Genomic DNA, 19,824 nt, shown 5'->3' with positions numbered 1-19,824 from the left:
ATCTCCATTTGAAGCCACATCTCAATGTGGGGAAGAAAAATTATAAATGCGACGTGGGAAATGTGACTTTGAGCAAATTACTCCATGCACTTTCCCTTGACAGTAAATCGGGCAAACCACACTGTTGATGTAATGAGCATCTTGTGGGGTGGCCTGAAGTGGAGGTGCCAGTTGCTGCTACTGCTGGGCTATTACAATACCAAGCTGGGACTTGCATCGAGATGAGAAATCAAATACTTCTGAATGGGATCGTTGGAACTGTGGGATAGCCATTTTTTAATGGGGAAATTTAAAAGATGGCCAATTTTTATAAATTTCAATTAGAATCACATTAATTTCAATTGAGCTGCAGACAACCATTAAAATGGTTGATTCTAAGAACAATTCCTCGAATGTGTTAAAATAGCAAGTGGCTTGATGCTTTAATCAGTGCACTTAATAAACTGATTAATAGCAATGTGATGCCATGATACAATAGTTAAAATTAAACGGTCTTCATTTTCAGCCATTCTGATTTGTCTGACGATTAACCAGTACCTGCTAAACAGAATTATTGACAATATTGGGACAGGTTGTAAAAATGTTTATTGTACAATATACAGTATTCAAAATAAAAATTCAGACCAACAATGCTGCTGAACATCATGTACAATGCAACACCTCTTACCAATGTACACAGACTAAAGCAGATACCAGGTGAACTGGTAAATGATACTGTAGAGAAGTATATAGACATACCTGTACGTATGTATTATTTTCATTTTTTTAACACTAAATAATAGTCGATTGTCAAGTCACTCCTGGATGAAGTCTCGTGTCAGTCAAGATTCTCAAGATTTGTTGGTGAATGGTTGGGGGGAGGGGGGTCCATAACTACTGAATCGGTTATCACTTGCCATTGGTGTTAACCATGGCCCGGTATCAAACTCAGGTATCCGAGTTCACAGTGCAGTGCGCTAACCAACTGTTCCACTGCATTAACATTTAACGAACTAAAACTATGAAATCTTATCACACCACCCAAATTAATATCCGAGAGAGTTCTAATATGATAACTAGCAAAAGGTTGAACTGCTTGGAAATATACTCTGGACAAATGTTGCAATTATTTACAAATGCTATATTTAAAACTAGTTTCACCAAAGTGTGAAGTAAGTGGCCCTTTCAAAAAACTTAATGTACCACAATAAGCGAACCTTGTTCAAGGTAACGTTTAAATAGCAACCTTTACCATGCACAGAATTGAGATATAATAAATGGCAAAAAATAAAACTACACAACGGTCTTATTTGGTAATCTTGCATTCTGCTTTGTAAGTTTATGGTTACAATCTATGATAATACAGAATCTGTATTTATTCTGGTGAAATCTGATGAGCATATTTTTCACAGATGTTCAGTAATGCAGTTTCATAAGGCAGAGTACCAAAGTTTGGCGAAGTCAGTAAGCCAACGGTTTGATGAATATCTTCCTTGAACTGTCAACTCCTATCAAGCAAGCACTGCTCCAAGTACAAAATCATACAGAAACCCAGAATAGACTACATTTTGGTTAATCTGTTGATTGTACTTGGGAAAACTTAGCTATGAGATAGCATGTGTTCGTGCTATATCATAGTTAATTTTGCTTTATTTTTCAAATATAGTTTATAAAGCACGTATTTTAAAGGAAATTTCATCTTGATGTGGATTTGGTTTAGCTTGTAATGGTGCTAATCAGCGTGGGCCTCTTGTTTTCATGCCCAGCGCCCACCAGAGACAACTCTAGGGAGGAACGTGGCATGTGTCTGAACCTTGATGAATTTCCTCCATGCGCCCAATGAGATAACCACAGCCGTTGCGTTGTCGTCGGAGCCGTACTGCAGTGCCTGCAAACGGAATGCATCTCTTTAAGAACTGCCAACATCAACAAAGCCATATTCAAAGGGAAGCTGTATTTTACTACTAGATATGTGAAGGACAAGTCCAGTATAACTGTATGCACAGTCCAAGAGTCTATACAAGGCATGCCTGGCGTTTTTATAAAAGGCTAACAACGTTTTTATTTTATTTACATCCAAGGGCATCAAGAAACAATACGCACACCCTGCAAATATTAAATAACTACGTTACATGCACTCCACTATCGACATTGGAGCCACATGTTAATACACTCCCAACCCCAGGCCATCGGAACAACCACAATAACAAGGAATGGGGGAAACCGGGGAAGGAGTTGTAAAAATGGGAGAGAGAAAAAAACGAAAGAGAAAGGGGAGAGAAGATAAGTTTAACGCCACCCCGCAGTCAAGACCAACAGGTTTTCAAGGTTAAAGATATACTGTGCACATTTTTACATGAAATGTGCTATTCGAGATGTTAGCTCTGCATTTGAAAAATGATCAAAGGAAATTATACGAGTATTACTTTCATTTTAACAGAGGGGGTGCTTTGAAGTACAAGAGTTAAAAAGGGGAACAATGGGGAAAGTTACTGTCGCACTGCTGTATGTGTGGAAAGAATTGCAGCTGCTTTAAACAATTACTGCATATGTATTTTTGGAATTGCATCACCTCTCCAATGGCAAAAGATGGTACTGTTGTAATCTACTGCTTAATTACAAACTCCAGGTGATACTCTACTCAGTTTTTTGCAACAGATACGAGCTTTAACCATTTACATAAATGTAATCTGGGGCATAACATGATATCGTTTATTGGGAAATGCCTCAGCCACGCAAGCACATAAATAAAGCAATGTAATAAAATGGTCAGGGTTAGAATTGCAAAAAAAGTGCCCATTTTGACAGTCACAATGAGAGAAAACAGCAGTTCCATCCAATGTTATGCAAAAATAAATTTTTCATAGGTGAGAAACAATCTACTAATATCCACTGTAATTGGTGTCCTGCACATACTGAATCGGTGATGAGGTGGGCAGCCTCCTCGGGAGTGTGCGAACTGCTCACTGCATCGCACACTTCTTGGTTGTTCATGATATAGTTGATGCCGTCAGTGGTGAGCACCAGGAAGCTGTCATCTTCATGGTTCAGCTGCAATGGCAAGTATACTCCATAACCTCCCAATGATAACAGAAACGGACTATTCATTTTATCAACACACTAGCTGTACTACCCGGCTTCGCCCGGGACTTGTATCTACCACGGCCGGCCGCCTTTGTCTCCCCAGTGGCGATGTTAATACGCTACAGTAGTTAAGTTACTCGTTTGAGGCAGAGTCGACCTAGGGGAGGTTCAAATAATCGTCACCGGTGGTGGCCGTGAGCGGGAATCGAACTGGGTTTGCCGGGTTGGTAGCGCAGCGTAGCGTTAAGCACTACACCCACCGCTCCTCACACACCACACACGCACAGACACACACACAGACACACACACAGACACACGCAGACACACACAGACAGAAACACACACACAGACAGCACGCTAACCACTACACTACCGCTCCCCACACACCACACACGCACACACACAGACACACACACAGACACACACACAGACACACACACACAGACACACACACACAGACACAGGCAGCACGCTAAGCACTACACTACCGTTCCCCCTACACAACACACGCGCGCGCGTCCATTGCTGCAGACACACACGACTTTCAGGGTGCATACGGCAGTAAACGACTGAAATAATAAAGCGGCAATGCTGTGTAAGGAACGCCTTAGACCCGCATTATACATTTGTGTAATGCGAGCGTAAACACACAAACACACACAAACACATACACAATACACACACACATACATGCAGACACACAGACAGACACATAACACACATACATACACACACATACAAACACAGAAACACATACACACACATACATAGACACACACATACATACACACAAACACATCCACAGACGTACATACACACATACATACAGGCACGCAGACATACACATAAACACATACAAAAAAACCCACATACATACACACACACATACATACACACAAACACATGCACACACATACATACACACATGCATACAGACACACAGACATACACATAAACACATACACACATACACATGACCCGGCTTCGCCCGGGACTTGGATCCACCACGGCGGCAAAACCGACATACATACACACACAGACATACACACAAACACATACACACACATACATACACACATGCATACAGACACACAGACATACACATAAACACATACACATGACCCGGCTTCGCCCGGGACTTGGATCTACCACGCCCAGCCGCCTTTGTCTCCCAAGTGCCGATGTTAATACGCCACACCAGTTACTCGTTTGAGGCTGAGTGGACCTAGGGGAGGTTCAAATAATCGTCACCGGTGGTGGCCGTGAGCGGGAATGGAACTGGGTTCGCCGGGTTGGTAGCGCAGCGTAGCGTTAAGCACTACACCCACCGCTCCTCACACACCACACACGCACAGACACACACACAGACACACGCAGACACACACAGACAGACACAGACAGACACACACACACACAGACACACAGACAGCACGCTAAGCACTACACTACCGCTCCCCACACACCACACACGCACACACACAGACACACACACAGACACACGCAGACACACACAGACAGACACACACACACACAGACACAGACAGCACGCTAAGCACTACACTACCGTTCCCCCTACACAACACACGCGCGCGCGTCCATAGGTACACATACACGCGCTTGCTGCAGACACACACGACTTTCAGGGTGCGTAAGGCAGTAAACGACTGAAATAATAAAGCGGCAATGCTGTGCGAGGAACGCCTTAGACCAGCAACACATTTGTGTAATGCGAGCGTAAACACACAAACACATACAAACACATACACACACATACATACACACACATACACACAAACACATACACACAGACATACACATACACACAAACACACATCATCATCATCATCATGGCTTGGCTTCGCGAACGAAGATCTAGGAAGGACATCCACGTCTTCTGCAGGCACGCTGGTGGCTGAAGAGGCCTATGCGGGACAGGCAGGTCCTGCCACAACAGCTGCAAGTGAAGGTCTCATCTGGGATGGGTGCTGAGGGATCACGGTTCTTCCTCCTTCTCCTTTTGTCCTCCATACGGGCCCTGCGGGTATCTTCGAAGAAGGAGGTGGCCTGGTGGACTGTGTGCCGCCAGGAGTTGCGATCAGCTGCTTGTGTTGCCCACTGACGGTGATCGATGCAGCAAGCAGTGAGGGACTTCTTCAGGGAGTCTTTGTATCGCTTTCGTGGTGCCCCTATGTCGCGATGGCCAGAGGACAGTTCCCCATACAGCACAATCTTAGGCAAGCGGTGGTTCTCCATCCTGGCGATGTGCCCTGCCCAACGAAGCTGTGTCTTGAGGACCATGGCCTCGATGCTGATGACCTTCGCTGACTTGAGGACTTCAGTGTTGGCGACGAAGTCACTCCAGTGAATATTGAAGATTGTGCGGAGGCAGCGCTGATGGAAACGCTCGAGGAGACTCAGGTGACGACGGTACGTGACCCATGACTCAGCGCCATACAGGAGAGTGGTTAGCACAACAGCTTTGTAGACGTTCACCTTTGTGGCTCTTTTAAGGTTTCTGTTGTTCCAGACACGTTTGTATAGTCTGCCAAATGCACTGTTTGCCTTGGCCAGCCTGTTGTCGACTTCGTTGTCGATCTTGGCATCAGACGAGATGACGCACCCCAAGTAGCTGAACTGGTGGACAGCTTTCAGTTCTGTTTGTTCAATGAAGATGCTTGGTGGATGGTGCTCCTCCTGGGGTGCGGACTGATGAAGAACTTCAGTCTTCCTCAGGCTGACTTCAAGGCCGAAGATCTGAGCTGTTTTCGCGAAACAGGACGTAATTCGCTGCATAGCTGCCTCTGTATGAGCAAGGAGGGCGGCATCGTCAGCAAAAAGCAGCTCCCTGATCAGTTGCTTCATGGTCTTTGTGTGGGCCTGCAAACGCCTCAGGTTGAACACGCTCCCGTCGAGACGAAAACGGATGTATACGCCATCAGCGTCGTCGAGGTCCTCTGTGACCTGCTGGAGCATCATGCTGAACAAAATGGTGAACAGCGTGGGAGCAAGAACACAGCCCTGTTTCACGCCGTTTGCAATAGGGAAGGGCTGCGAGAGATTGTTGCTATGTCTGACTTGTCCAAGCTGGTCTTCATGAAGCTGGACGATCATGGTGAGGAACTTCGGTGGGCAGCCTAGCTTGTCCAGGATTTTCCAAAGTCCCTGCCTGCTCACGGTGTCAAACGCTTTTGTCAGGTCCACAAAGGTGACGTACAGTGCTTTGTTTTGCTCCCGGCACTTTTCCTGAATCTGCCTCAGGACAAACACCATGTCTGTGGTTCCCCGGTTGGCTCTAAAGCCACACTGGGTCTCTGGGAGGTGATCTTCAGCTATTGCGGGTACCAGTCTATTCAGCAGTACTCTTGCGAGGATTTTGCCGGCGACGGACAGAAGTGTTATGCCACGATAATTGGAACAGTCTGATTTCTCCCCTTTGTTCTTGTACAGGGTGATGATGACTGCATCTTTGAGATCTTGAGGGAGTTTACCCTGCTCCCAGCAGCAGACGAAGAATTCATGGAGTTTGGTGTGCAATGCTGGGCCTCCGTTCTTCCATACTTCAGGAGGGATGCCATCGACTCCTGCAGCTTTACCACTCTTCAGCTGTTTAATGGCTTCCTCAGTCTCTTGTAATGTTGGTGCCACATCCAGTTCGGTTTTCACAGACATACACATACACACAAACACACACATACATGCACACAAACACATACACAATACACACACACATACATGCAGACACAGACAGACACATAACACACATACATACACACACATACACACACATACATAGACACACACATACATAGACACACACATACATACACACAAACACATGCACACACGTACATACACACATACATAGAGACACGCAGACATACACATAAAGACATAAAAAAAACCCACATACATACAGACACACATACACACAAACACATACAACAACAACAACAACAACCGCCATTCGCCACTAAGTGGCGGTGACGTCACCACGATGCTTGTGCCAGGCCAAGTGCACCTTGAGGCCACGTGAAGTGTCGAAAGCCCGCTGGCAGGAGGTCACGGGGCAGACCCAGGTGCCACTGGTCGACTGACCGAGATGACCGAGATGACTGGCTGATGCACCACCTGTGCCCCCTACTGTGCCAACTTGCTGTGCTTTAGCCACCCGGCGCTCCGCTCGTTGTTGTGAGCGTCGCTCCTCCGCCCTCCGTTGTTGTTGGAGGGCGACTGCCTCCAACTGCCCAGTAGCGTCCTTCACGAGCCTCCTCCACTGAGGCCGATCTTGACACCGCTGGTACCAGTCATCGGCAAGTCCACTCAGCTCCACGTCCTCCTGTACCACATCACTCCATCTCTTCTCCAGCCCGTGCCGCGCCCGTCTAGCCCCCTCGATCCGGCCGAACAAAAGCTGTTTAGGCATGCGGTGGCTGGGCATGCGGGCTACATGACCCAGCCAACGCAGCCTTGCCTGCCGGAGGAGCTCACTGATGGGACTTTGCCCAGATCTTTCAAGGATTTGTGAGCTCCTCACACAATCCAGCCTGGTTAAACCCAGGATGGATCGTAGGCAGGCCAGCCTAAATGTTTCCAACCGGCGAAGATGCTCCACCAGGGGGGTCCACGTCTCGCAAGCGTAGAGAAGGGAGGGAATGACCGTGGCCGAGAAGACCTGAAGCTTCGTGCGGAGCGACAGACCAGGTAGCTTCCACACAGCGTTACGCAACCGATGAAAAGATATTGCCGCTCGACTGATTCGGAGTGAGACCTCTGCTGATAGACTGGAGCCGGTCATAAGCATACTGCCCAGGTATGGGAAACTCTCCACTCTCTCCACAACTGCCCCATCACCAATTGGGAGTTGTGGGGGTGGAGTGTCCGATGGTACAAAATACCCAGGCAGGTGCTTGGTTTTGGTGGGGCTGATGGTAAGGCCCCACCTCTTAGTGGCACGCTCCAGTCTCAGCAACAGCGCCTCCAACTCCTCTTCTGAATAAGCAGCTATTACCAAATCATCGGCATACATAACGTGGTTGACCAATAGGGAGCCATCCCTTGATCGCACCCGGGCGTCGATCAGCCTCCCATTATATCTGTACCAAACGGAAATTCCCCCGGTACAGCTATTGAAGGCTTCACGAACTACGCGGTCAAAATAGATGTTAAATAATGTGGGAGCCAGAGGACATCCCTGTCGCACCCCAAGGTGTACAGGGAAAGGCTCCGACTCCCGGCCACGTAGTTTTACCCGGGCCCGCTCACCATCATGAAGGTCCTTAATGATCGTGAGCAGAGGGTCAGGGACTCCGAAAGCACGAAGAACAACCCAGAGTCCAGTCCTACTGATGGTATCATAGGCCTTGACCAGGTCAATAAAGCAGAGATGTAGGTCTTTTTGGAATTCCCTACACCTCTGCTGTAGCAGACGGACAGAAAATATGGCATCTGTGCAGGACCGCCCTTTCCTGAAACCGCATTGGGGCTCCGCAAGCCCCTCCTCAGCGTGCCTAGCAAGGCGATGTTGAATAATCCTTGCCAGGACCTTACCCGGCACACTGAGGAGTGAGATGCCCCTGTAGTTGTTACAGTCTGTGCGGTCCCCCTTCTTAAAGAGGGGGACCACCAGGGCATCCTTCCAGTCCTGCGGAACCCGTCCAGTGGTCCAGACTGTTGTTATGATGTCATATAGGGCAGTCTGTGCACAAACGCCACCCTCCCTCAGCATTTCGCTTGGGAGATCATCTCTGCCCGGTGCCTTCCCTGGTCTCAGACTCCGGATCGCCCTCAGTACTTCCTCAACAGCTGGAACCTCAGCCAGCCACTCACAGGGGGTGACCTCTTCCAATATTTGAGGCACCGCAGCCTCAGCAGGGTTATCCCCACTTTGTGCCATGATGTTTTCCTGGCTGAGAGAATTTCCCTCCCCCAGGACCTCACAGAAATGCTCAGAAAATCTGCAAACCTGTTCCTGGGGGTCGGAGATTGGATCACCGTTTTTTCCTCTAATGATGGTAATAGGTGTGGCGCTGCAGGTTACTTTTTTGATGGAGTTAAATAGTGATTTGTGATCACGGGCCACTGAGGCAGACTCCATCTCCTCAGCAACCCGCGACCACCACCCATCCTTACAACGCCTTACGGCTCTCCGAACTTCCGAGCGAAGGCTGCGGTAAACCTCCTCATTCTCTGACGTGGGATGCTGTAGGCGATGAGAGTGGGCCTGTCGCTTTTTCTCAATTAACCTGAACACCTCCTCTGTCAGCCAGGGTTTCTGGGGAGGTCTGGACCGCGTACCCAAAGCAGCCATTGCAGCTGCATGAGTCACAGTCTTAAACCTCGCCCATTTACCCTCGACATCAGGTGGAGTGGGGGACGATGCCAACCCCAGCTGCAAGCGATGATGACATTCTCGCTTGCAACTTTCATCAGCTAACTGAGACCAGGCCACTTTTGGTTGGAATGGGATCCTGGGTGTACACCCACCACCGGAGTGGAAGAAAGGCAGGCGCATCTTACAGATGACTAGTCGATGGTCAGAGGACAGATCAGCTCCACGGTAGGTCCTGGTGTCAAGGACATGGGTTCGCATCCGCTGGTCCGTCACTATGTAGTCCAGCAGATGTTCTTGCTTGGACCCGGCATGTATCCATGATGTTGTGTGGATGCGCCGATGCCGGAAGAGCGTGTTGGTAATTACAAGCCCATGGGCTGCACAACCTCCTACCTCCTCGCGGTGCCGGACGGGCAACACTGTCGTGGACATTGCTGTGGGGGGAGGGCCAATGCCCATTGGCCTCTCCCCTCATGGCGTCTGTGACCACCACAGTGGCTAAACGGGGGCTCTGGACGGGTGTGAGGGGCTGGTAACCCCTCCACCTTCAATTCATTACCACTAAACCACGAATTAAACAAACACATACATACACATACATACACACATACATAGAGACACACAGACATACACATAAACACAAACACACATACACATGACCCGGCTTCGCCCGGGACTTGGATCCACGATGCCCCGCCGCCTTTGTCTCCCCAGTGACGATGTTCACACACGACAGCAGTTACGCTTTTGAGGCTGAGTGGACCTAGGGGAGGGCCAGGTCCGTTTCAAATAATCGTCAGCGGTGGTGGGCGTGAGTTGGAATCGAACTGGGGTCGCTCAAGCAGCTTAATGACTGTTTGTACAAAGAACATATAAAGAATCGATTATAATAACCAGGCAAGAGTCCACATTATAGACTGCCAGTACACGCACTCAGCTTCATAAGCAGGCTAGAGTGTACATGATAGAGTGGCAGTACGCTCACCGAGCTTAATAAGCAGGCTACAGTGTACATGATAGACTGGCAGTACGCTCACCCAGCTTAATGAGTATTTGTACGGTGAACATTAAAGTAATCGATTGTTGGCGCGTTGGGTTTAAAAGTAATATTAATAGCACACATTGTGGTGGGGGTGTAGTGAAGAGTAGGAAAAACTTTGATGAATTTACCTCAGAGTGGCGTGGTGGGTGTCGAGGCCTAGTAGCGTGCAAAGCCTGCGGCCTCGCCTAAAATTGTCGGCTTGGAAGAGGCAGGGTACGGGTGGCGTTCCTTCCCCCCCCCCCTCAGCGCTCCAACAATACTGTGTAATGGCTATTATTTAATTAAATACGGAGCTTATGAAAGTGGCGAAGGCGTGGCTAGCCGTTGGCAGGGCCAATGAAAGCGGCGAAGGCGTGGCTAGCCGTTGCCAGGGGCAACCGCCGTCCAATGAAAGTGCGTATGGGCCAAAGTCCACACACACACACACAGACAGACAGACATGAACGATTTTATATATATAGATGTAACTTTACTGGAAATGAGATACTAAAATTTAAGGTACATAAATGCTTGAACCCAAACAATCCAGTGCTATTCAGTTTGACCACTTTTAAAAAGCTTTCCCCCACATCAGGGGACACTTAATCTGTACTTTCATGCTCCCTATATGGGTTTCAATATGGATATCCACATTCCAGCCCACCCGCAGGTTATTCAAAGGTGTATTAAGGATCTACTGCAAGGGTTAAAATAATATATAAGAAAATACATAAACACATTCCTGCGGAGGGAGCTGGTAGGAACGTTGGGTTGCTCGGTCAATGGCCAGGGTCAACGGCGGCGTGGTGCATTCCGCAAATATGGCCGACTGTGAGGGCGGGCACATGCCGGCGTGAGTAGGTTAAACGTTTAAGGGCACCACGGGGTGACCAGCCCCTCCCCTCCCCACCCAGCCCCACCCCACCCAGCCCCCCTCCCACCCAGCCCTTCCCCACCCTCCCCACCCAGCCCCTCCCCACCGAGCCCCCCCCACCCAGCCCCTCTCCACCCAGCCCCACCCCTCCCATTTTTGGATGCACGACGGACGGACAGAATAATCCGCTGTGGGCTGGTGTAACCAGAAGGTTCCTACCAGTATTATATTATGTAAGACACCATCACTTTGGAATTGTATTCATCATATGGGCTTATTTGATGCATATTTTCAATGTACCTGCAGTTGCTGTATCTCAGGGTCGGCAATGACTCCGTAGGGCTTGAGAGCAATGTCTCCGATGCTGCGTGTCATGGCCAGTGTGCCATTGATGCGAGAATGGCCAGTGGTGCTCCAGGTCACGAACCCTCCACACGCCTTAACTCTGCAAACAAAACACGTGTTTGTGATGTACTTCAACAGAGGGCTTTTAAGAAGGAATATAAAAAATTACAAATTGGCCTCATTTAGCTTTCGGTTGCAACACAGCAATGAATATCCAGATTCATTACAGCCCACCACAAGGGGACTGAAAGGTGGATTAAGGAGCTCCTGCAAGGGTTACACAGAAATATAAGAAAATACGTACATTAAATAACAAGGGGAAAATATAGCCAAAGATCTTATGTTTGTGTTTAGTTTGTTGTCTTTCCCCCGCACCTCCGATTAGCATTTTTGGCTGCGTACGGTACACGAAAGAAGTTCAACATACATACAAAGACTTAGATCATAAATGATCACTCCACAACACAGTTAAAAGCAAGTGTGCCCCTATATTCAAACAAATAATGTCATTGCTTATGTTTATGAGCAGTCCTGGATCATTGGAGGAAACACGACATTTTTATAGAAGCCAGTCTCTCCATAGGAAACCCACTCTTGGCCGATGACAAAATAGCAATAAATATATCAACCCCCAAAAAGCATGATGACGCCAAGTCAAAGCTTGACCAGCATTTTAACTGACAACCATCCCAATGTGAATCAGGTTCCCCCGGCATGGCACAATTAAATTAACGGTGGCAGTGACGAGCGTTGGGTGGGTAGCCCTCACCGAGTCCTCTCGTCCTTGCGCTGGGCAGTGTGATCCTCCGTCAGCCCCATGGCTTTGCCGCGACGACACAGTACGGCGCGGCTGTCACCCACGCTGCCCACTGCCAGCTCCTGGCCGTCACGCAGCAATGCCACGGTGGCCGTCGTTCCGCTCCTCAGCAGCTCCGCTAAAGGACATAGAGCAAAGCGAGGTCAACGGCTGCTCATCCGCCAACTGCCATCGCATTACTGTGGGCCCACGTGTGGACTAGGAGGAATAGCAACCACAGGCTTGAAAGTCTCAAGTTTGTCATGACTTCGTGTTTGGACATTCCTATTCATTAAGTCATACAGCATTGCACTTTTAACATTTATAAACGTGGTTGTCATATCAATATGTATACCAAGACAATTTTTTTAAGGGCGCATGTATGCACTGAGGTGCAGTGTTTGTTTCACGTGATAGAATTGTTGATTACCAAGGATTAGGTGATTAGACATGAAATCTAAATATAATTAAGTACGTTTTACAAACACCGCTGTTATACCTCATATAGAGAAGAAATATTATTGCAGAATGATGGACACAAGAACAAATTGTGTTACGAACTGCAATCATTTGTTTGCACACTACGTTTGTCTTCCAGGTTTGATTCATACTTGGGCAGGGGTTCAGTTAACAGGCCATACTGACTTGTCTGCACTAAGCCACGAATGACTACCATTCAGGACTGCTCCATGGGAATAACTAAAGGGAACTACGAGGTTCTAGATTTGAAGCTTTCGTGACTGCAAGGATTCATATTCTTAGGTTTTTTCGGTAACGTCACGTAGGTAAAAAATTCTAATTAAAATTAATAAAAGTAAAAAATAAAATAAAAATAAAATTAAAATCACGACGTTTCGGAGGCAACACAAGCTTCCGTCTTCAGGTGGAACCGTCACAGCATGCTTTCTGTATCTTTTATTAATTTTAATTTTTTACCTACGTGACTTTACCGAAAAAACCTAAGAATAGGAACTACGAGGGTGGAAAAAAGAGTGGAAGAACAGCCACAATATTAACAGGGCAGCAGTATGTCCTTTTTAAATGAACCCCTGGTAGCGATGCCTTCCGGCAGTGCTTACTAAGCCCAGCTCAGAGCCCAATGTGAGAGCAAAGATCTTCGAGGGGAGCTTCCAAGCTGTCCCGTGGCACACAGCCCCACAGGGCATCCGACCGCGACAGCACTGCTTGAGCTGGCAGAGACTGCGCAAAGGACAGGGTTGCAAGGACAGGCACACAAGCCACATGCTTCCCAACACACAGTGACATGCGTTATCATTTCACTCAAACAAGCTTAACGTGTTATCATAAATAAATAGACTTGTTTATAGACCAAGTAGTTGCTCACTGGCACACATTTATGGATGCCATTTTTTTATGTTGGAGGAAACTTTAAGTACAGGTTGAAGAAATTAACTGTATTGAGTATAAAGTTCATACATTAGTGAATTCCTTTCAACGTTTGAAAGACAAAAAAAAATCCAGATTCAAATGATATGATACACGATGCAATGTGGGTTCTATCAGACTGCACCAGATTGCACTCCATTGAAGACATTGTCCAAGGTAAAATACTATGCAATACTATGCAATCAAGGGCAAAACTACCTAGCGCTAACTACGAATCTCTGTAAATATAAATAGGTCTATATATTTTTACCATCAAAATTCAAGCATCCCACATCATTATGTATGTGGTTGTGTTCGTCGTAGTTTCAGTAGTATTCATATATTTGTTGCGGTAGTCATATAATTGTGGTAGTCGTAAAGGCGTGAGCTACCCTCTCTGTGGTTGGTTAGTGACTCCTTGTTCACTGTGTCGCTGCCCTGTCTTTCTAGTAAGGCTATCGACGTGGTCATGTGGTTCTAACTTACCGATTAGATAAATGTTAACCAATTTAAAAAAATTATAACTCCCACTCAATTTGGTAAAACATTGAAACATTTTACCTTGATATAATCGATAACCCTTGATAGGATCAGTTCACTATTGCATCGTGTATCTAGGTTTTATACGTTATTAATCACAATATTTAAAAAAGTATAATGTACTGTAGAGATAATTTTAACAAAATTAAGTAAAAAACAAACTGATCAGCATTAGTTCCACCGAGCAAAATATTACAAAGCAAGGATTAATTCATGTACAGACAATCGTACATTAATTATTTTTAAGAAAATGAAAATATGAGGAGACAACCCAAACTGTCTGTTACCAGAGGTCCAGGAAACCTCGAATCAGGACTGTAGCCTGAGGCTGCTTCTCACAGCCATTCTGCAGTGAGCAAATGGGAAGCATGTTGTAGGCACACACACACAGCCATAGCAAATGTTCACAATTACACTATACATTAACACTAAATTTCTATGCTAGGTTCTGCGAGCCATCCACATGAATGAGTCATCTAATTGGAATGATAGGGCACAAGGAACCCATGTATTTGCGTAAATCACAATGTGGAAGACGTACAGATAAATTAACCCCTCATAACGGTTTAACCTTAATTAGTCACATTGCTTCAGGTTAAACACACCTGGGGTCTGGGAAACACAAATGTGCCTCTTTTTATGGCAATAAACCGCTGCTTTGAGAGATTTTATTAAATGCAATGAATATTAATGTATTTGAAACTGGCATTAAATACTGCATCGTATCATTTGCAAGATATTTTTGATGTTGCTTATGAGCAAATCGTTTTGCTCATGATCCCAGTTCAACACCAAGCAAATTTGTAAATAGCTAACGTCAAGTGTCGTGTGAGCAGTTCACACTCCAGGGCTCAAGCAAAATAAATGTGGAACTTGACCACTCTCATGTTCAGACATTCATCTTTCTAGATTTGAAGTTTTCGTGACTGCAAGGATTCATACTCTTTGATTTTTTCGGTAAAGTTACGTAGGTAAAAAATTAAAATACATTAAATCACGAAGTTTCGGAGGCAACACAAGCGTCCGTCTTCAGGTGGAACCATCCACCTGATACAGCAATTTTGCTGTGATGGTTCCACCTGAAGACGGAAGCTTGTGTTGCCTCCGAAACTTCGTGATTTAATTTATTTTAATTTTTTATCTACGTGACTTTGCCGAAAAAACCAAAAAGTATACATTCATCTTTGTTAATGTTAGTTTTGTCACACCATTGAAGTAAAGTGCAGAACACAAAGCATTGCTTGTATTTTGTAAATTCAAAACATGCTTGAATGCAACGGTTTGGACGTTTTTGTAGCTGAGATTGATTAGAAATAAAATCAGTTTTATTCAAAAGGCATTTTTTTCCCCTCTTGAAATATATTATTTTGAAAGAATAATTTTTGTGACCTCAAACTCAAGTTATTTTTCTCTCCATATATATGCCTATGCATTAAGCACACAGACAAATGTCATTGCATTTGATGTGAAATTTGTCAATATACTTAAAACTCTTTTCGTAAGATAAATTCAAATACATTAAATGCTTCAATTAATGTATCCCACATACATAGCTAAGGTTTAACTTCGTTAAATATACTAACATTGCAATGGGATTACACCTGGTTTAAATAAAGATAACTTTACGATTTTGCTTGGATTTTATTTCTGTTCAGGTATTTTTGGTATGGCTCAAATCACACACCATCCAGTTATGTCATGCACTAATTGAGCAACGCAACACTACTTTAATATATTTCCTCAGTGTATTTGCATGTGTAATTTCAGTTTACTTCAAGATAAAGGTTTTTTAAACATGGCATGTTATTTGTATGTTTACAAAGTTCACAAAACAATTATGAAATCAATGCTTTATACAAGATATTTTTTTTGCTACACACACTACATTCCGAGTTGTCTACTTAATTTCAGGTGTGAAATAAACATTGTAAAGGTTTATTACGATCTAATGAAGCACAAGTTAATTAGTTTAACGATGCCACACGTCAACAATAAGTCAGGGTGCTAGATTACCACACCTTCTTGGGAGAGAGTCACACGTCTTGTAAACTCCCGGTCAACCGCCAGAAAGGACTTAGACAAAACCAGCTCCAAGTTGTCCTCCTTCTGAAGGTACTTCCTTGGGATGGGGGGGGGGGGGAATGGGGAACAGGATGCCACATTTAATTGAAAACATACATGTTTAAACACACATACATTATATGTGCAGTACAAAGACAAAGATCCTCCGTATTGCCTTAACATACTGTAGGGACAAGTGCTGTTGGGGAGCACCTATGAAGGCCAGCACGGCACAAGGGTGTGGGTAGTCGGCACCATGCTAGGCCGCCTTTGTCTCCCCAGTGGCGATGCTTATACACCGCACCAGGTATTCATTTGAGGCTGAATCAACCTAGAAGCCCAGAACCAGGTCAGATAGTTGTCACTGGTGTTGGCCATGAGCAGGAATCGAACTCGGGTCATAGCGCAGCACGGCATACACTTGTAATTAAACATACACTCTTCATTAGCTTCATGCTTACTAAGTCAATTACTTGTAATATCAATAGTTACTAAATTCTTGTAGTGCAGTTCATATCTGTAACACCATGCTTTATTTATTTCGTGAATATATAACATGTTAGATAGGTTCTGGTTAATTCCACATGGTGGCACTATTGGCATTTTGATGTACGCCATCATTAAACACCCTCTCACTCCATGTTTAATTGCTTGAGTAATGTCCAGCAGATACACAGATTTAACAAATGTACAATACAACGTTGTGTATTTGAAAGCCTATCTTCTGTGCCCCTATTAATGGCACAGTGTTTACATTGGTCAGCAGCTTCGGATACCTCGTGCAATATGACCTTACCATGAATAGCTCTGATGCTGTCAACCAGCGAACTCTATAAATAAGGACGTGGGTTCTGCAAGCCTCATGGTAGGTACAAACCCCTCATGTATATGCCTGTGGAGGAAAGTACTCACCGGAGGTGTTTGGCCATGTATTTGCTGCAGAAATTGGCAGCTGCGGGACCTCCATGCCCATCAAACACAGCCAAGCAGAGCACATTGTTGGAGACCTCTGACAAGGCATAGCGGTCCTCGTTGGTCGATCGTACGCCTGTCTGGCTTGTGCAACCCACGTTTCTCACATGTGGTCGGTACCTTGACTGCAAAAAGCCACAGCCAGCAGACACATGCCCCTGATTGCGCTTCCCCATTTGTTCCACTTGTTCGTAAGCGAATTCGCTTCATAAGGTCCAAGATCATCGTTTCGTTTCATAACAAATTTGCAATTTACACAGCGTCCATTTTAATACAGCAACCATAATGATTAATAAATAATACATTTTGCATTATATAGCCTAATATGCTTCTTAAAATTGCATCAAATAACAGCATTCAAAAGCACTGAACCTTGCAAACAAGCATTATTATAAAACATTGACCGAGCACTATATATGCATCAATCTCACAATTTAAACCGCTTTACTGCATTTATGTACCTTTCTGGCCATGATTTCAGCAGAAGGAAGAATGACCTCATCCCCAATGTTCCAGGCACCAAAATTGTCCCACAAAACCGTCCTCGGTGAAGTGAAGTGTAAGCGCAGAGGAAAACTATGTCTTGCTTCCTTGCCCTTTTCCACTTTCAGCAGCAAGTTCTTTGCTGGTGCCCTGCCATACTTGCAGATGTTTAAAACGACGAACTGAACGGACATATCCTTTGGCGTTTCAAGGTGATAGGGCAATCCAAACGCTGCAAAGTATTTGTTCTGGTTGTCTTCTAGTTGGAGCCCAGAGCAGTAATGTCTCCCTCCCAGTCCTCGGTCCTGTTGAGATCAACTTGCCTTTAATTAGTAAACAGAGGCTATGCAACACAGCAAATCGTGACAGTGTTCACTCTGGGGCTGCCCGCTTGATAGGGAGTGGAGGCAAATGTGGGTGGAGGAGGGGGGGGGGGCTCCACCCCCTATCATCTTCTCAACACCACTGAAGTCAATATTAGGTCTTGGCTTCTCTGGCCCATGACTAAAAATACTTTGAACTGACATGGTGTAGCGATGACAAACCCCACAATAGACACGCTAACTCTCACCCCCCCTCCTCTCCCCAGAAATACTGTATATACACAATACACCATTTGAATGCAATATCACGAATTTTCATTAACTCGTACACATCTATCAAACAAAGCATTCATCTCGTTGTATTATAGTAAAAAAAAACTATAGCAGAAAGTCGCCTTCATATATCTGTCTCTGCAAGAGCAAAAAATAATCCCCAATGTGTACAACGCAAAGGCCTCACGGCCTTGTTGGCGGTGCATAACAACAACAGCGTTGACCCGAGCGGGTTCAACATCCAGTGTCTCATCAGCAGTCAAGCCTTGCTTGAATCAATCCCACAATTTTGGAGTTGTCTCGCTTGAACCAACGCCGTGTAAACACTACTGCGCCTTCAACTTGATCGGACACATGATTAGCATGCATCGTTTGCTTCTTTATTTAGCACCACAGTTTCACAGTTCGAGCCGCAACGCACAAAATCGCAGGCGCTGATAAAACAAAGAAGGGTTATGTTAAATATTTAAAAAAAACGTGCCACCTTACCCACCAAGTACGTTCGTCCGTATCGCGCGAGTCTTTGCCAAGCCTCCGTCTTCAGGATGATGCAATCCTGAGATGAAGAAGCATCACTCGGCGAGAGGAGGAGGAGGAGGTTCACGTCCCCACGCCCAACCCCAGCCACTCCTCCTCCTCTCAAGGGAATGGAAGAAAGAGGAGGAGGGGGTGGTGGTGGTGCATTTTATTCGAAGGCACGGCCGCATGCCCCTTGGGGTGGGGGGGGAGGGCACGTCCGGCCCGCGGGCCGTATGAGGCCCACGAAATAATGTGGGTCTGGCCCTGCCAAAGCGACCGCAGTCGGGACTCGAAATTCAATAAATTTCAAGAGCAAACTTTGAAAAGCAGTTGCGAGTAGCAACAACAACAACATCATCAATAGCCAGCTAACATCACACCACACGGCTCGCCAAAGAGAAGCAGTTCCAGCCATCGCATTAGGGGCGAGTTAATGAAATGTTTGACCAAATATGACGGGCTAATTTTTAAGTTGATAATTTTGTATGGCCCGCGAATAATGTTATAAACAATATCCAAATGGCCCTTGGCAGAAACACAAGGTTCCCCATGCCTGTTTTAAAGGCTGCTTTAAAGGCAGGAAACGTGAACGGGTAACTTCACATACACCACCGCGGCTTGTATAAATTGAACAAAACAAATTGCCCCACATTTGAGCTTATTTGACTGTGCGATTAATTGATGTCGTTTAACCAGCTACCCGACTATAGGGAACGAGTCCAAGGGTCCTTTAAGAATATTGCTCAACTCACAAAACGATGCGTTTGACGGTCGGAAGCTAATGTTATTTGTATCTTCTATTTGTGTTTACACAAACGCAGTAACTTGCCACGCTTG

At 45.7% G+C, this 19,824-nt stretch overlaps 1 protein-coding gene across 2 annotated transcripts; it reads right to left on the bottom strand.

The window, feature by feature from the left end:
- Nucleotides 1–568: 568 nt before the first annotated feature.
- Nucleotides 569–19,115, bottom strand: LOC133350632 (protein phosphatase 1K, mitochondrial-like). Of its 2 annotated transcripts, none has more exons than XM_061565211.1 (8): nucleotides 18,962–19,115; nucleotides 17,851–18,177; nucleotides 17,330–17,514; nucleotides 16,375–16,475; nucleotides 12,404–12,569; nucleotides 11,590–11,734; nucleotides 2,896–3,030; nucleotides 569–1,867 (listed from the first exon to the last, which is right to left on the bottom strand). In XM_061565211.1, exons 2-8 carry the CDS (start codon nucleotides 18,064–18,066, stop codon nucleotides 1,736–1,738), a joined length of 1,080 nt encoding a protein of 359 aa, XP_061421195.1. In that variant the 5' UTR covers nucleotides 18,067–18,177; nucleotides 18,962–19,115; the 3' UTR covers nucleotides 569–1,735. The 2 variants fall into 2 exon arrangements, with proteins under 2 accessions (XP_061421195.1, XP_061421197.1); XM_061565213.1 differs by having other exon boundaries at nucleotides 18,958–19,113.
- Between the last annotated feature and the right edge of the window lie 709 nt (nucleotides 19,116–19,824).

The sequence above is a fragment of the Lethenteron reissneri genome, chromosome 34 (assembly GCF_015708825.2).
Source record: "Lethenteron reissneri isolate LAM-NWPU_2019-01 chromosome 34, ASM1570882v1, whole genome shotgun sequence".
Lineage (NCBI taxonomy): Eukaryota > Metazoa > Chordata > Hyperoartia > Petromyzontiformes > Petromyzontidae > Lethenteron > Lethenteron reissneri.
Note: the sequence above shows the minus strand (reverse complement) of the source record. Positions and strands in the feature narration are given on the sequence as shown.

Coding starts and splice junctions, on each gene's coding strand:
- LOC133350632 (XM_061565211.1), bottom strand. CDS start 18,066: ATGTCCGTTCAGTTCGTCGTTTTAAACATCTGCAAGTATGGCAGGGCA. Junction 3,031..11,589: donor CTGAGATACAGCAACTGCAG/GTACATTGAAAA, acceptor TTGCCATTGCAG/CTGAACCATGAAGATGACAG. Junction 1,868..2,895: donor CCCACCTCATCACCGATTCA/GTATGTGCAGGA, acceptor TTCCGTTTGCAG/GCACTGCAGTACGGCTCCGA.